The sequence below is a fragment of the Cajanus cajan genome, chromosome 10 (genome assembly GCF_000230855.2).
Source record: "Cajanus cajan strain Asha chromosome 10, NIPB_CcT2T_4, whole genome shotgun sequence".
In the NCBI taxonomy this organism is placed as follows: domain Eukaryota; kingdom Viridiplantae; phylum Streptophyta; class Magnoliopsida; order Fabales; family Fabaceae; genus Cajanus; species Cajanus cajan.
Window position 1 is genome coordinate 49,967,705 of NC_138526.1, and position 17,853 is coordinate 49,985,557.

At 40.0% G+C, this 17,853-nt stretch overlaps 1 protein-coding gene across 1 annotated transcript; it reads right to left on the minus strand.

Annotated features, from left to right (window-relative positions):
* Positions 1-13,998: 13,998 nt before the first annotated feature.
* On the minus strand, positions 13,999-16,701 carry LOC145952533 (uncharacterized). Its single transcript, XM_083064916.1, has one exon. It carries the CDS (start codon positions 16,699-16,701, stop codon positions 13,999-14,001), a length of 2,703 nt encoding a protein of 900 aa, XP_082921042.1.
* Positions 16,702-17,853: the final 1,152 nt, after the last annotated feature.

A 17,853-nucleotide genomic window follows, 5' to 3' on the forward strand; every position in this document is an offset into this window, starting at 1 on the left:
GAAATAAGAAATTTAAATGAGTAATTTTTTAATATTATAAATTATAATAAATAGTCTTTCAAGTGATAAAAAATATTATTTTATCACTTAACTTGTATTGTTAATATTACAAATTTAACTTGTATTATTCTCATCTCTTATATATTAGGTCAAAATTTTAAATTATAGTAGAGTTGCTTGTTTCGAACATCAAGCCTTTTCAAATGATAACGAAGATTATTTGTATGTAAGATAATCTAATTAAATATATTTACAAAACAATTACAATAACAATCATATTGACTAAGATTTATGGGTCATTAATATAATTAAAGACACAACATAATTTATAGAATTAAGATAAGAAACAATATATCTTTGTTTAGAAAATGAAATTAATATATGTAATCTTAAAAAGGTTTTAAGAATACTAAATATTCTAGGTTAGAATAATAATTAAGTTTCATCGGGATTCTTAAGTGATCATTCCATCTACTAGATCACTAAAATATTTCACTCTCTCTTAAATGGTAATATGAAATAAAAAATTTAAAATAAGTAATTTTTTAACATTATAAATTATAATAAATAGTCTTTCAATAGATAAAAAAAATAGTGAAATATACTAATTTAGAGACTTAGACTAGTAAATATCAAATACCTGAAGAAATAATTATATAATTTTATTATTTTAAAAACTAAATAGAACAGAAAAAAAAAACTAAATTGATAATTTATTCAGTTGGAAATTAAACTCCTGCATTATAGTTTTAAAAAAAATGGGTTATCTACTGACTAGTATACTCCTTAGTATTTCTAACATCCAAATTAAATGACATTTACGAATTAGTTTATTACAGATCGATTTCCATTTTTAAATTACTCACCCACTTGCCAATCGAGCATGAAGTTGGTAGCTAGTTCAATAAATATTAAATGTATATAAATTTAACATTCATTTGCGAATTCATCACTTAATCTTTTAATTATTTGGAAATAATTTAGGATCTTTAACCTAATTTTATTAGGAGAATTGTCCTTTGCGAGGGACGTGAGTTGTATACTCGTATTCATAATATAATAACTTTTATAAGTGTGGATGATTGACTTGTGATTACAGCTAGAAGAATGAACACACCTCCACAATAATGGGTTTTATATATTAGTTGAAGTGAAGGAACGCGCGTATGTTGAGAGTGGATCTATCAGTGTATATGTGATGTGAGATGCTACCTCTTCTCCTACTCCGAACATGTGTATGCCGGTGACTTCATTAACTTAATTATCTTTCTCTCAGTTAATTACAATTTACAACACTTATCTTCACACCCGGAATTCCTCTTTAGGACTATGCGCTACTTCCTATACTACCAAATCATTCTATCCATTACTCAAATATACAAAAACGTCATAATTTTATCTGCAACCCTCTTTCAATTCAATTCTATTACTTTTTCTAAAATTAATTAATAATATTAATAATATTCAATTTATCAATAATTCAATTTTTTAAAAAATATCCTAAAAAACTTATATATAGAATTTGTACCTGTATAAGGATACACCAATGATCTTCTTGTATTCTGAAGGTCGAACGAGTGTTCTGAACGAGTATTCCGATCCAACGTGAGTAGACGGGTTTGTACCTGCAAAAGGCACTCCGATGCTCAAGTCAGCACAAGCACGGAAATCTAGAGTAATTAATGAACAGTGACGTTACCTTTTGACCTGAGCTATTTATACTGACAATCGTGGGCCCTGGACCTTATGGGCTCTGTAACATACTTACCGTATTAGGTAATATTTCTTAATCAGCTAATTAACCCTTAATCATTTATTAAAGATAATTAATAAAGATAAGCCGAACCAGGTGACCGATTGGCAATCGGCCACCTGGTTCGGCCATTCGGCGGCCGATAAGAGGGTGGCTGAACGCCCCTACCCGTACACTGCCCCCCAGCCTTGAAGAAAGGCGAAACTTTCTTTAAGGGTAAATTGGAGATGGCGGTTAGGGCAAGATGAAGAGGCGCGCGTTTATAACCGTTGGATCTCGGAAATCCAACGGTTACAATTTTCCAACACTTTAAATTTTCCCGCTTCTCTTCGATTCTATAAATAGGTTAGATGGTAGGGCCATTCGCATGTATTATTCTAATCCGACTTGTGCTAGTCCGAACGCTTAGAGGCCGATCCGATTATCCATTGTGCTTTTGTGAAGAAATTGGTAAGTTTCTATTACCATGGTTGATACTTCTTCAAGTTCTTCGGCTGGCAGCTCTCGGTCATCGTCCTCCGAGGGGTCCTCGTCCAGTACATCAAGTCACTCCAAATTGTTTCAGTCCCCTATTGATGCCGAAAGGCCAGATGAAGGTGACGATTTTTCAGAAGAAACCTCTACTAGTGGAAGTGAAGTCGAAGAAAAAACAAAACGGGTAGCAACTCGTCAACGACACGGTCCCTCTGATGTGCCTGGATACGAGTGGGTGAACGGGGAAGTCACTTCCTATTATTCTCGGTATCAGGATACACAAATGATCACTAATCTTCTGGACTACACTAACTGTCTGAACTTTAACACCCACGAAAATCCCTACCCGATTGGGATTCGGTCATGCCGAAATAATGCCTTTCCAAATCCTGACATGGTCTGCCTTGATCAAAGTGGTGGGAAGATGGAATCATTTTACATGTATGACTGTCTTCTTCGGGATCTCAAAGTCAAATTGCCATTTGATGAGTTTACTATAGGAGTGCTGAGAGTGTTGAACGTGGCCCCTACTCAATTGCATCCTAACAGCTGGGCGCAATTACAGGGCTTTAAACACTTGTGTAAATGTCTCCATATTAAGCCTTCTCCACTTCTCTTTCTATACTTCTATTCGTCCCGGCCGACTATTTTGGCAAAATGGCACTCCTTAAGCCGAGTAAGTGATCGACTATTGTTGGATAGTTTTACTTCATCATACAAGAATTTCAAGGCCGGATTCTTCCGAGTGACCATACGGCCGAACGGGCGACGCTTCTTCTTTGATAAGGATGGGAAGAGTTTATTCCCTTTATACTGGACCCGTACCCCTCGGCCCTACGACGTAGTACCGAAAAAGATGCTGACAGCCGAAGAACGAACAAATTTAAAATTATTAATGTGCCTTCCTCGGCGTTTGCCAACTAGATCTGTTATCAATTTGATAGTGTCTCCTCATTGGTGGGCCGACCTGATAGGTATGCTGTCTATCCTATCTCCTTTACCATCTTAATTCCTATTGATGTTTACTTAACCTTTTTTGCAGGAATCATGGTTAAGAGTGGTGTTGATGACTTGAACATTCGCCATCTTCTTGCTGCAAGAGTGAAGGAGGCTCGGCAATCGGGGGAAATGGGCACTTTGGCTGTTGCATCCTCCCCTTGTCCCAACACTAATAGTCGTCTGCCCCCTCCTCCAGAACGCAAAAAGAAGAAAGGCAAAAAAGGGAAAGAAACTAACCAAGAGCACACCAAAAGGAAGAGCTCTGATGATCAACCAGAGCAATCAAAGAAAGCCAAGTCAATGCCTGAGTCATCCCCCAATCGTACCATTATAGTGGTGCCTCCTCAACTGATGTCTCGGGCCTTTCTCAGTGAAGATGCTCCGGCGGAATCGATGATTCGGCCTGATATTGTTTCTCCATTCGGGCAAGAATTTTTGGCCAGCTTAGATGTGAGAGCTAAATGGAGGTTATTCTGCGAGGTACAAACTCGCTCATTGGCTTTAGCTCATCACCTTGCCATGGAGCCTCTCGGCGAGGTCATGAATTTGAAGCAAAGTCTCGAGGAAGCCGAGAAGACTGCAGCCGAAGCAATTTCGGCCAATGAAGAGGTGATTGCTAAAAATAAGGATATAGCTGCCGAGTTAGATGTCGTTCAGCGAGACAATGATACTCTGCGCTTGGATCTTCAAAAAATGACTAATGAAGGACGTCGCCGGGTGGAAGAAGCTGAGGCTGCGTATAATGCCCTCAAAGAGCAAGCTAAAGAGAAGATAATTTCTCAACATGAAGCGGGGTTTAAACAGGTCGTTCGGCAGGCTAAGCACTTCGGCCAATTTGAAGAAGGTTTTGAGTTTGACATGACTCAAGATTTCTATCAAGGGTCCCTCATGTCTTTTGCTGATATGCCTGAGGAAGGTGAGCCTGACGATGCTGACCCAGGTGTTGCCCCCGAGCAGAGGATGATGCTGAAACCTCTAAAGAGAACACGATGGACGAAGAGAACCCTGGGCCCGATAATGAAATCGAGGGAAATCCCAAAACCGTCATCCAAGCTGATTCAACCCACACTCCTGAAGAGTAGCGTTTAGGTTTTTCGTTAATGCAATTTTTAAACTTCTGTAATTTGGAGGCTGTTGAGATTTCCGTTGAAACACTTTTGTTAATATTTATAAATTCGTTTAATTCTATCAACGGTCTCAAACACGGCAAGTATACCGGCCGTTCAAGTAGTAAAAATATCGTATCCACAGGGATTAGAAGGTAATATAAGCATTTATTGACTATTCGTGACTAAAGAATAATTCCAATTTCATAGTTTGTGCAGTGAATGCAAAGTTGTGACTATTGGAATGAAAGCTGTAAATAAATATTGTTTTGTGAGTGGAAAAGGTAAGGAATGGTATTGTGGTATTGTGAGGTTGTGGGGGTCAGATTTCACCAAACGTAACACTAATGTATCCTTAATCTCTTGTTGAATTCATTGCTTAGTCAACCCAAGAGTTTACTCAAACCTAATCCCTTAGAGAAAGAGCCTAGGTGCGGATATTGAATATCAATCCCTTGAGTACCCAATATCTACACCCGCATTACGGGCTAGGGTTTAAGACTACTAATGGGTCAAGCTCTATCCCTAGATACAATCACCACTAGGCATATGTTTCAGAACTAGTTTCAAAGGTTATTTTCCAATACCCATGGAACCTTAAATCATGCAAAGGGTGATCAATCCAAAGCAAGCATTACGAATAGAAACAAACACAACAAAGAATAAAACAACATGTATATATATCATTAAAACCGTAAAGATTACAATAGAGTACGTTGGTTACATCTAACCCCACAAAATGGGTGAAACCACTCAACAAAGAGGGCAAATACAAAATAGAGATGAAAGGAGGATGAAGAACCGAAGGAAAGATCCGCACACGGACGATCCCAAGCCCTGGGAATCCCTTTCGCAGCTCCTAGAGACGCCCAATGTGAGAATCGAGAGAAAGATCCCCGAAAATGGCTTCAAATACGAGCCTGGGAGACCAGATTAGGGTTCCGCGCCCGGCGCACAATTCTTCGCGCCCGGCGCAAGTTCTTCCAGAGAAGTCAAGCACTCTCTGTCTCAACACAAGCCCGGCGCAATTCTTTTTGCGCCCGGCTTAATTCCTTTTGCGCCCGGCTTAATTCCTTTTGCGCCCGGCGCAATATAACTGGCAGAGATGAAATACTATGTTTTTGTCACGCCCAGCGCAGGTTATATTGAGCCCGGCGCAGAACCTCTTCTCTGCTCCTTAGCTTCTTAGGTTTCCAATCCTAAGAGTCTTCAATCCTCAAGTCACTAGCTCAATACCTGCACAAAAAATGAGGTGTATTAAGGTATTGTTAGCTGAATTTGGGTTAGTTATATCTGCACACAAAATGAACCAAAAAGAGAACAATTATATTGCAATGGTTCAAAGGATGAGTGGAATTTGTTCAATAAGTCTCATCCAAAAAGAGGTAAAATTGAGACTTAACAACTCCCCCAAACTTAGAACCTTGCTTGTCCTCAAGCAAAAGGTAATTAATCTAGCAGATAACAAGCAATGCAAGTGAGTCAATTTCTACATCCTAGTTCACTTGTATCTTCTTTTCGCAAGCATGAACCTCAGATGAATTTTCAATCACAATTATTGCAATAGAACATGACAAGGTGCAAACAAAGGTTTCAAAAGAGATCAAAGAGCTGAGAAGAGTAATGACTATCTGTGTATGCATCCTCACTAGGAAAATGTTTTTCTCTATGCACACTAGTGTATCAGGGTGAGTGTTTCTCTCTAGTCTACTACTCACGCCACATAATTCAACTTTGCTCTTCGTTTCCAAATGAAACCAGTGGTAAAACAATTGCAGACACTTATCACAAGGTCTTTATTAGGGCAATCTGGGTCAAGCAGGGTCAAGCGGTAGCAGTTTTATGGTTTTTCAAGGATTGAAGGTGCTATAGCTTAAGAGAGCAAATAAGATTTTACAATGATGTCCCTCTCCATACCCCATTACAACAATTTGGCATATGCCCTTTACCTGATCCAAGCCATTAGCCTTTATGAGATGCATATTTATATTTTTGCATCTTAATATTTTTGTTTTTGTTTTGCTTTGTTTTTCTCTTTTTTTTTTTCTTTTTTTTTTGTTTTGTAATGGCTGACCACATACTTTCTTCTTCCCAAAATTCCCCATTCTTCAACTCCCCCAAACTTATTTGATGTCATCAGTTTGCTCTCTTAACCAAAGCAAGGGTTATGGTTAATTTTTCATGGTTTGGGACAAGTGGAAGGTGTGGTGTTTAGGCTTAGAAAGGTATGGGTCAAGTGAAGAGTGGAGATGGCTTTTTGGCTTAGATGGTTACAAAATAGAGGAGTATGAATGCCTTGATCATATAAGTGCACAACATAAGCAAACCACCAGGGAAACTCAAGCAAAGTCTATCATGCAACTTAAGCGTAGTTCACTCATAAGTGTTTTAGGCTCAAACCTCACCCGGCTATGCATCCACAAACTATCAAGCTCAGCTCAGTTCTATGATCAACATTGAAACCCGTATGCAACTAGTCATGAACTAAAGATCTAATGTGACTTGAAAATGTCTAGGGTACAAGCACTATAAACATCAAGCAAACTACAATCCAGAATCAACCACAAGCAAAGCAAGTATCAACAAGATTAAAAACCATGCTAAAGCAGAATATTCACAAAAAGAACCAACAAAGTAATCACAAAAAAAACTATATATAAAAACAGTTAAATACTGAAAATAAAAGACAGAAGAATAAATTGCAATAGACAAAGGTAAACTAAGGTAGGCTCCATCTGTTTCCATCTATGGGGTCTGGTCATCATCATCTCCAAGAGCTGCTCCACCATCATCAACTCCATCAACCTCAGCAGCTCCACTCCCCCAAACTTAGGAGCCTGGTCCCCAGGCCAACCAGTATACGCCTGAAAGTCCTGGTAACCATAAGTGATTGCAGAGTGTACTCATGAAAGAACATGGTGAGCACAAAAATTATACACAGTGATGACCAAGCAAATATAGCAAAAATGGAGAATATCCTTAGACCAAAATTAAGCACAACATGCATGCACACGGAAATGAACTATAACAATGCAACATAAAGCACACAAACATACAACATACAACAGAACATAAAGAAACATGATTGAAAACAGATAAATATGGGCTGTCAGGAATGTGGTGCGCCGGGCTTAACACAGATGCGCCGGGCTTAATATCAGTAAAAATCAACGAGGTTTCAAAATCTGATATCGCGCCGGGCGTGCGTTAAACGCGCCCGGCGTGGTGGTTCCAGAGACCAAAAATTGAGTATTAGGCCGGGCGCAAAAGAGTCACGCCCGGCGCGTAGTCACTTTAAAAGGTCAATTTGCCCAGGTTTTAAATTAGAATCAGGCCTTATTTCCACCTAGACACAGAATTGCCTCATTCCTCACATTCCAAACAAAATGTACCCTATATTTACCCATTCAAACATGATTCTAACAACTAACACATAACACAAACAACATATACCACAAAACATATAACACAAAACACAACACATAATACAAAACAACACTTATAACACAGAACAACATGCAACAAAAATCTAAAACACAGTTCAGATCTCTGGGTTGCCTCCCAGGAAGCGCTTGTTTACTGTCCCGAGCCTGACAGTGACCAACTTGAAGTGCTCTACTCTCCTTCTCCTCCTGTTGCTCTTGTTCCTCCTTGCTTTGTGCTCAATCTGAGGATTGCTCAGCAACTGCTCAGAGGAATTGGTCAATCTAGTTCACAGTTCCTTGCATACAAGAGAAAGCAGAGGACTAGAGCGCACGGGTTAGCTTCAACAATTCATTACCAACACACAAATAAAAATAACAATAAAAACAAAGAATAAGTCACAAATAGCTACAAATACTAAATCGCCATTCTAATCCCCGGCAACGGCGCCAAAAACTTGTTGAGATTTCCGTTGAAACACTTTTGTTAATATTTATAAATTCGTTTAATTCTATCAACGGTCTCAAACACGGCAAGTATACCGGCCGTTCAAGTAGTAAAAATATCGTATCCACAGGGATTAGAAGGTAATATAAGCATTTATTGACTATTCGTGACTAAAGAATAATTCCAATTTCATAGTTTGTGCAGTGAATGCAAAGTTGTGACTATTGGAATGAAAGCTGTAAATAAATATTGTTTTGTGAGTGGAAAAGGTAAGGAATGGTATTGTGGTATTGTGAGGTTGTGGGGGTCAGATTTCACCAAACGTAACACTAATGTATCCTTAATCTCTTGTTGAATTCATTGTTTAGTCAACCCAAGAGTTTACTCAAACCTAATCCCTTAGAGAAAGAGCCTAGGTGCGGATATTGAATATCAATCCCTTGAGTACCCAATATCTACACCCGCATTACGGGCTAGGGTTTAAGACTACTAATGGGTCAAGCTCTATCCCTAGATAAAATCACCACTAGGCATATGTTTCAGAACTAGTTTCAAAGGTTATTTTCCAATACCCATGGAACCTTAAATCATGCAAAGGGTGATCAATCCAAAGCAAGCATTACGAATAGAAACAAACACAACAAAGAATAAAACAACATGTATATATATCATTAAAACCGTAAAGATTACAATAGAGTACGTTGGTTACATCTAACCCCACAAAATGGGTGAAACCACTCAACAAAGAGGGCAAATACAAAATAGAGATGAAAGGAGGATGAAGAACCGAAGGAAAGATCTGCACACGGACGATCCCAAGCCCTGGGAATCCCTTTCGCAGCTCCTAGAGACGCCCAATGTGAGAATCGAGAGAAAGATCCCCGAAAATGGCTTCAAATACGAGCCTGGGAGACCAGATTAGGGTTCCGCGCCCGGCGCACAATTCTTCGCGCCCGGCGCAAGTTCTTCCAGAGAAGTCAAGCACTCTCTGTCTCAACACAAGCCCGGCGCAATTCTTTTTGCGCCCGGCTTAATTCCTTTTGCGCCCGGCTTAATTCCTTTTGCGCCCGGCGCAATATAACTGGCAGAGATGAAATACTATGTTTTTGTCACGCCCAGCGCAGGTTATATTGAGCCCGGCGCAGAACCTCTTCTCTGCTCCTTAGCTTCTTAGGTTTCCAATCCTAAGAGTCTTCAATCCTCAAGTCACTAGCTCAATACCTGCACAAAAAATGAGGTGTATTAAGGTATTGTTAGCTGAATTTGGGTTAGTTATATCTGCACACAAAATGAACCAAAAAGAGAACAATTATATTGCAATGGTTCAAAGGATGAGTGGAATTTGTTCAATAAGTCTCATCCAAAAAGAGGTAAAATTGAGACTTAACAGAGGCCAATAGAGCCTCCTTCTTTTGAATGAAATGATATTGCTCTTCAAAAATTTGCCTTACTCAATTAATTTTCAAGTATTTGTCTATAATTAACAATAAACCATTCGTACTTCAAATTTTTATCTCAGTTACTTTTTAAACAAAGCCGAACGACTTTGCCTCGAATGTACTCCTTTCTAAACAAAACCGAACGACTTTGCTTCAAATATATATTTTGTTGGTAAAACCGAAGAGATTTGCATCGGATTTGTACTCTTTTTTGACCAATCCGGACAGGTTTGCTTCGGATTTGTACTCTGGTTTGACAAAACCAAACAGACTTGTTTCGGATTTGTGCTCTTCTTTAACAAATCCGAACAGGTTTGCTTCGAATTTACACTCTTTTTTGACAAATCCGAACAGACTTGTTTCGGATTTGTGCTCTTCTTTAACAAATCCGCACAGGTTTGCTTCGGATTTACACTCTTTTTTGACAAATCCGAACAGACTTGTTTCGGATTTGTACTCTTTTTTGACAAAACCGAATAGACTTGTTTCGGATTTGTGCTCTTCTTTGACAAATCCGAACAGGTTTGCTTCGGATTTGCACTCTTTTTTGACAAAACCGAACAGACTTGTTTCGGATTTGTACTCTTTTTTGACCAATCCGAACAGGTTTGCTTTGGATTTGTACTCTGGTTTGACAAAACCAAACAGACTTGTTTCAGATTTGTGCTCTTTTTTGACAAGTCCGAACAGACTTGCTTCGGATTTGTCCTTAGGCAAGTTGATCAACTCGGGAGGGAAGCCTGTTGCGAAATTTTTAAGGTAGACTTGTTTCGGATTTGTGCTCTTCTTTGACAAATCCGAACAGGTTTGCTTCGGATTTGCACTCTTTTTTGACAAAACCGAACAGACTTGTTTCGGATTTGTACTCTTTTTTGACCAATCTGAATAGGTTTGCTTTGGATTTGTACTCTGGTTTGACAAAACCAAACAGACTTGTTTCAGATTTGTGCTCTTTTTTGACAAGTCCGAACAGACTTGCTTCGGATTTGTCCTTAGGCAAGTTGATCAACTCGGGAGGGAAGCCTGTTGCGAAATTTTTAAGGTAGACTTGTTTCAGATTTGTGCTCTTCTTTGACAAATCCGAACAGGTTTGCTTCGGATTTGCACTCTTTTTTGACAAAACCGAACAGACTTGTTTCAGATTTGTACTCTTTTTTGACCAATCCGAATAGGTTTGCTTTGGATTTGTACTCTGGTTTGACAAAACCAAACAGACTTGTTTCAGATTTGTGCTCTTTTTTGACAAGTCCGAACAGACTTGCTTCGGATTTGTCCTTAGGCAAGTTGATCAACTCGGGAGGGAAGCCTGTTGCGAAATTTTTAAGGTACGTCCTTAGCCGGTTTGAACAACTCGGGAGGGAAGCCTGTTACGAGATTTTTAAGGCGCATCCTTAGCCGAGTTGAACAACTCGGGAGGGAAGCCTGTTGCGAGATTTTTAAGGCGCATCCTTAGCCGAGTTGAACAACTCGGGAGGGAAGCCTGTTGCGAGATTTTCAAGGCGCATCCTTTGCCGAATTGAACAACTCGGGAGGGAAGCCTGTTGCGAGATTTGAGCAGCTGTTAAGAATTGACAAACTAACACAATAGAATGGAAGAACTGAAGTAATTTCATTAATGGGTGCCTCGTTAAAAATCTTGTCGGCCAAAACCCCTTTTCACTTTTTTACAAGGGGAGAAAAGACCGATCAAGGAAAAGAGTACACCCTCTGTTTACACAAGGTCTTTTTACAATGTATACTAGCTATAATATGTATTCAAATGAGAAGCGTTCCAAGTTCTGGGAATGACCTTGCCTGAGAGTTCTTCCAATTTGTATGCACCGTTTTCCAAATTATGTCAGACCCGAAATGGGCCATCCCAATTAGCAGCCAACTTGCCTTTTTTCGAATTACGCCTTGCCGATCCTTGCACTCTCCACACTAAGTCGCCTTCCTTGAAACTTCTTTTAATAAGGTTGGAATTAAACCTACGAGCCATCCTCTGTTTACAAGCTTCAGCTATAATCTCTGTTCTGACACGTACTTCATCGACCATGTCAACCTCAGTTCGGAGAGATATATCATTGGTATTTTCATCAAAATATTGTCGCCGAAAAGATGGTTCTCCTACCTCAACAGGTATCATGGCATCAGTGCCATATGTTAGCCGAAAAGGTGTTTCTTTAGTCGTGGACTGAGGCGTGCACCGATAAGCCCATAAAACCTCTAATAATTCTTCCGCCCAAGCTCCCTTAGCGTCTCCCAATCTTTTCTTCAATTCACCAAGTATTACTTTGTTTGCTGCTTCGGCCTGCCCGTTAGCTTGCAGGTGTTCTACCGATGAAAACCTGTGCTTGATGCCGAGATCCTGAATGAACCGATTAAGTTTTTGATCGGTGAATTGCAAACCATTATCAGTTACGAGTGCATATGGAATGCCGAAGCGAGTAATGATGTTTTTCCATAAAAACTTTTGAACATTGGCAGCTGTGATACTGGCAAGTGGCTCGGCCTCGACCCATTTCGTGAAATAATCTACAGCAACTAGCAAAAATTTGCACTGACCCTTGGCAATCGGGAAAATATCCATACCCCACATTGCAAACGGCCATGGTGAACTAATATCATGAAGTTCTTCAGCTGAAGCGTGAATAAGGTTACCGTGCCGTTGGCATGATACACAATGTTTTACGAACTTTACACAATCTTCCCTAAGAGTAGGCCAATAGTATCCTGCCCGAAGCACCTTAGTGGCTAAAGTTCGTCCTCCCGAGTGAAAACCGCATATCCCTTCATGCATCTCTCTCAATATATAATTAGCTTGCTCTTTATCAACGCATTTCAGCAACGGAACCGGGAATCCTCTTCTATATAGCTCTCCTCCAACCACAATATATATGGCAGCCTACGTTCGGAGCTTTTTAGCAGCCGTTGGATCAGACGGTAATTTACCATGTTCAAGATGCTCCATTATCTCAGTGATCCATGTTCGAGCAGACTCCTCCACTACCAAACATTCGGCAGCTACCACACTTGGTGCTTCAAGATCCAAGTGAAGCGTGGTTCTCAACTGTCCAGGTTTTCTGGTACTGCTTGCCAACCGAGCCAACTGATCCGCCCTCGCATTGTGTTCTCTTGGTGTGTGCTTTACTTGAACTTCTTCAAACATATCACGCATTTTTTGAAACAAATGATAATACTTTAACAAGTTTGCATCTTTTACTTAAAAATTATCGTTCACCTGCTCGGCTACAACCTTTGAATCGGTCCAGCATTCCAATCGGCTAACTCCGATCTCTCGTGCAAGCCTTAAACCTGCCAACAACGCTTCATACTCGGCCTGATTATTTGAAGCTTTAAACGCAAACCGTAATGATTGCTCTAGAATCAATCCTGTTGGTCCTTCCAAAATTATACCAGCTCCACTACCCTGATTGTTTGAGGAACCATCCACGTGTATCGTCCACAAATCATTGACAAAACAACCTCTCGGCTGCAACTCATTGATAAAATCCACCAAGTACTGGGACCTGATCGGCCCTCTAGGCTGAAAACCAATGTCGAACTCCGATAACTCAATACACCAAGCCATCATTCTTCCTGCCAACTCAGGTTTACGCAACACTTTAGCTATCAGGCAATCAGTTCGAACGACAATTTGGTGACTCTGAAAATACTGCCGGAGGCGCCGAGCGGTGTGGACTAGCCCCAGTGCCACTTTTTCCAAGAGCTGGTACCTTATCTCAGCCTCTTGTAGCATGCGACTGATGAAGTAAATAGGTTGTTGTCCTTCCTTTTCTTGAATTAAAACTGTACTTATTGTATCGTTTGATACACACAAATAGACCACAATTGGTACTTCTGGATCAGGCTTAGAAAGTATAGGCGGCGAACCGAGACGCTCCTTTAAAGTCCGAAAAGCCTCTTCACATTCAACAGACCATTCGAATTTTTTCGCTTTTCTCAACAATCCCACCATAGGTTTCGTTATTTCAGCCAAACACGGAAGGAATCGTGACAATGCTGTAAGCCGACCTGCTAGCTGTTGAACTTGTTTAAGGTTCTGAGGGCTTATCATGTTGACGATTGCCATACATTTGTCAGGATTAGCTTCAATACCCCTCGCCGAAAGCATGAAGCCAAGGAATTTGCCCCCGGAAACCCCAAACACGCACTTCTCCGGATTGAGCCTCATATCATACTTGCGCAACTGTTGGAACACTTCCGAAAGATCCGTGACATGCCGATCAATGTTTCTGGATTTTACGACCATATCATCCACGTACACCTCCATATTCTTGCCTATTTGGCGTTGAAAAACCTTGTTCATCAATCTTTGATACGTTGCCCCTGCATTTTTCAATTCAAACGGCATTACCTAATAGCAGTAATTGGCCGAATCGGTTATGAAGGCCGTCTTTTCCTCGTCACGGGGATGCATGGGAATTTGGTTATACCCCGAGTAAGCATCAAGGAAAGATAAAACTCCATGATCCGACGCACCATCAACTAACCGATCTATATTCGGGAGCGGGTAGGCATCCTTAGGGCATGCCTTGTTGAGGCTAGTATAATCAGTACACATTCTCCATTTCCCATTTGACTTTTTCACCATCACCACATTCGCCAACCAAGTGGTATAATGAACCTCCCGAATGAAACCAGCATCTAGCAATTTGGCAACCTCCGTTTCCACTGCAAGCTTCCTTTCCGTTCCCATTTTTCGTTTTCGTTGTGCAATTGGTCTTGCTTCAGTACAAACTGATAATTTATGACACATGACCTCAGGATCCACACCAGGCATATCCGAAGGGGTCCATGCAAAAAGATCTTTATTTTTCAATATAACCTTGCACAGGGCAGAACGACCCTCTTCGGTCATATCGGCACCGATGTATGTAACCTGAATAGGATGTACACCGATTTGAAATTGTACTTTAGATTCTACTGGCTCCACCCGTTCCTCATTGTTCATTCTTGGATCAAGATCCCAAACAGGTTCCTCCCCGAGTGCCGAAGTGTTAACAGTATGAACCCTTTTTGATTTTGATTTTTTCTCTTCCAACGGCGCGATCCGTAAGCTAGCATAATAACACTCCCTAGTAGCCTTTTGATCGGCATGAATCGTAATTATTGTCCCTTGATCAGATGAAAACTTCATCGCTAAATGAGGTGTTGAAACGATAGCCCCTAATGCATTCAAGGACGGCCTGCCAAGGAGGATATTATATGAAGTGCTAGCTTCCACCACGATATACTTCACTTGAACCTCTCTACTCTGTTGTTCGTCAAAACAAAAACGTGTAAAGAGTTTAATATAACCTCGGGTACTGACCCTTTCTCTTGCAAAACCGACCAACGGGTCATCATAAGGGAGCAATTCTTTTTTCGAAATGGCCAACTGCTTGAAAGTATTCCAATATAATATGTCTGCTGAACTACCCTGATCAACCAATGTTTTCTTGACAATGCAATTGTGAATTTCCACGCTAATAACCATCGGGTCATCTTGCTCTGGATCAATGCCCTTGAAATCAGCATCGGTGAAGGTTATTGCTGGTAACCTCCGTGAAGACTGTCTATGAACAACGTTAACCGATCGAATTGCTCTAAGATGCCTCTTTTGAGCCGATGAAGTTGAGCCTCCACCAGCAAACCCTCCTGCAATAGTATTGATCACCCTCCTATGTGATGGTGCCGAGGTATCCTTTCTTTCTCGCGACCTACTTCTTTCTCGTGACCTGCTTCTTTCACGAGGGGCTCTATCGGAACGGTCTTGTCTGCGCCGATCTTGATACCTGGGTTGATATGAGCGAGTTTGCGACGACCCTGTTCGATCCACAAAATTATGCAACTTGCCTTGCTTAATCAAATCTTCAATTCTGTCTCTAAGGGCTGCACATTCATCAGTAGAATGTCCACGATTGCGATGATACCGACAAGATTTACTAGTATCCGCACGTGGTGGTGTAGCTGCTCTTTTTGGAATTGTCAATACTTCCGAAGCTAAAGCTTGTTCAAGTACCGCCGAACGGCTAGTGTTGAGGTGAGTATATTGATTGTACTTCGGACCCCGACTAGGCCGATCCCGAAGAGATATCTCCTTTCCTCTCCCCCTGTATGACTGTTCTGCTTGCTTTTCTACCTTGCTCGACGACTCAGCTCGGGCCTGATTACGATATTCTGCCAACTCTTCCATTTGCATATACTTATCAGCCCTTCTCCTTAAATCACTCATGTCCAAAGGAGGCTTTTTACAAATACTATTGACAAACGGCCCCGGTTTTAAGGTTGTTGTGAGATGATGCAATGCTACAGCGGGGTTAAGATCTCGAATTTCCAGAGTAGCCTTGTTAAACCGATCCATAAATGCCCACAAAGATTCCTTCTTGTCCTGCCTAATACCAACCAAAGATAAAGACGTTAGATTATGAGGACGACTTGTTGCAAATTGAATAGCGAATTGTGAAGACAATGTGTTGAACGAGTCGATTGAATTGGGTGGAAGACGAGTAAACCAACTGAGGGCTCTGCCTTTGAGAGACGTAGGAAAGATCCTACATAACGCAGCATCATCCGTTGTGCTCAGAGTTACCTGCGTAAGAAAAACATCCAAATGCTCATCAGGATCTGTCGTACCATCGTATTTATCAATAGGTAAAGCTTTCCAATTATCCATTAAGGGGAGTTGCATAATGGAGGGGGTAAAAGAGTGTCGATGCGATCCAACAGTCATCATATCTGCAGGACGACCCACAATTGGTAAAGCCGAGGGGAACTTCTCAGGGACTGCTGCCGAAGCATGGGGAACCGAAGTATGTATCGCGTGAGATTGATACGACCCTTGAGTTTGTGTGTTGGTGGCATGAGTAGGTTTCCAAGAATTATCTTGACTTTTCAACACCTCATTCTCAGCTCTCAAGGCCGAAAGCTCCCTTGCATCTCTCTCTCTTTGTTGCTTCATCAACTCCATTTCTTGCTTCAACAATCGCACCGTTTCAGAAAGATCGGTTTCATCCACGACTTCAACATGCTCTTCATTGGGACGATCCTGAGTGTTTGTTCTCCGAGTTACCGGCATTGTTCTTCTTAGTTAAACTTCCAATTAGCTTCGTTCGGCCCCACGGTGGGCGCCAAATGTACCTGTATAAGGATACACCAATGATCTTCTTGTATTCTGAAGGCCGAACGAGTGTTCTGAACGAGTATTCCTCTTTAGGACTATGCGCTACTTCCTATACTACCAAATCATTCCATCCATTACTCAAATATACAAAAACGTCATAATTTTATCTGCAACCCTCTTTCAATTCAATTCTATTACTTTTTCTAAAATTAATTAATAATATTAATAATATTCAATTTATCAATAATTCAATTTTTTAAAAAATATCCTAAAAAACTTATATATAGAATCAATAATATATAATAATTTATATTCTATATTAATTTTTTTAACGTAAGAATTGAAATTTTTCTTTAATTTTTCGCATCAACTTATAAAAGTTAACACGCTGCAATTTTGTGAGCATAATTATATAATCACCAACCTATCATTTATACATTTATCTTTTTTACAAATTGCAAAGAAGAACATGTGACTTATCTTGATTTATATTTGTACCCTCCTGAAAATTTTCTAATAAGGTATATTGACATTTTTTATCTAGAAAATACTTCATACTAACCTTTATGCCTTTTTAGACTCAGAGTTGATAGACAAATATATTATTTCGATAATATTTTGATAGAGTATACTAACATTGTTTACTTGAAAAATGTTTTGTACTAATCCTTGGACCTATTAGGTTCAAAACTAATAGACAAGTGTATCATTCGAAGGATATTATGAATGGATATACAACATTGTCTATTTGACTAAGAGCTGATAAACTAGTATACTCTTCCGAGAATATTCTAATAAGATATACTAACATTGTTTACTTGAAAAATATTTTGTACTAATCCCTACACCTATTAGGTTCAAAACTAATAGACAAGTGTACCCTCCTGATAACATTATGATAGGATACACACATTGTTTATTCGAAAAAAATGCTTCATACTAATTCTCAAGCTTTTTAGGCTCAGGATTGGTAGACAAATATATCCCCAAAATGTTTATTGAGTTGGTATTGCTAGATGAAGGTTAAGAGCATACATCGATAATAGGTTGGCAATAATCCAACCTCTATAGTCAACACATAGCCAACCAAATTGACATTGGTTTAAT

Excerpts from the sequence above, each read along its gene's own strand:
- LOC145952533 (XM_083064916.1), bottom strand. The coding sequence starts at position 16,701 with ATGCCGGTAACTCGGAGAACAAACACTCAGGATCGTCCCAATGAAGAG.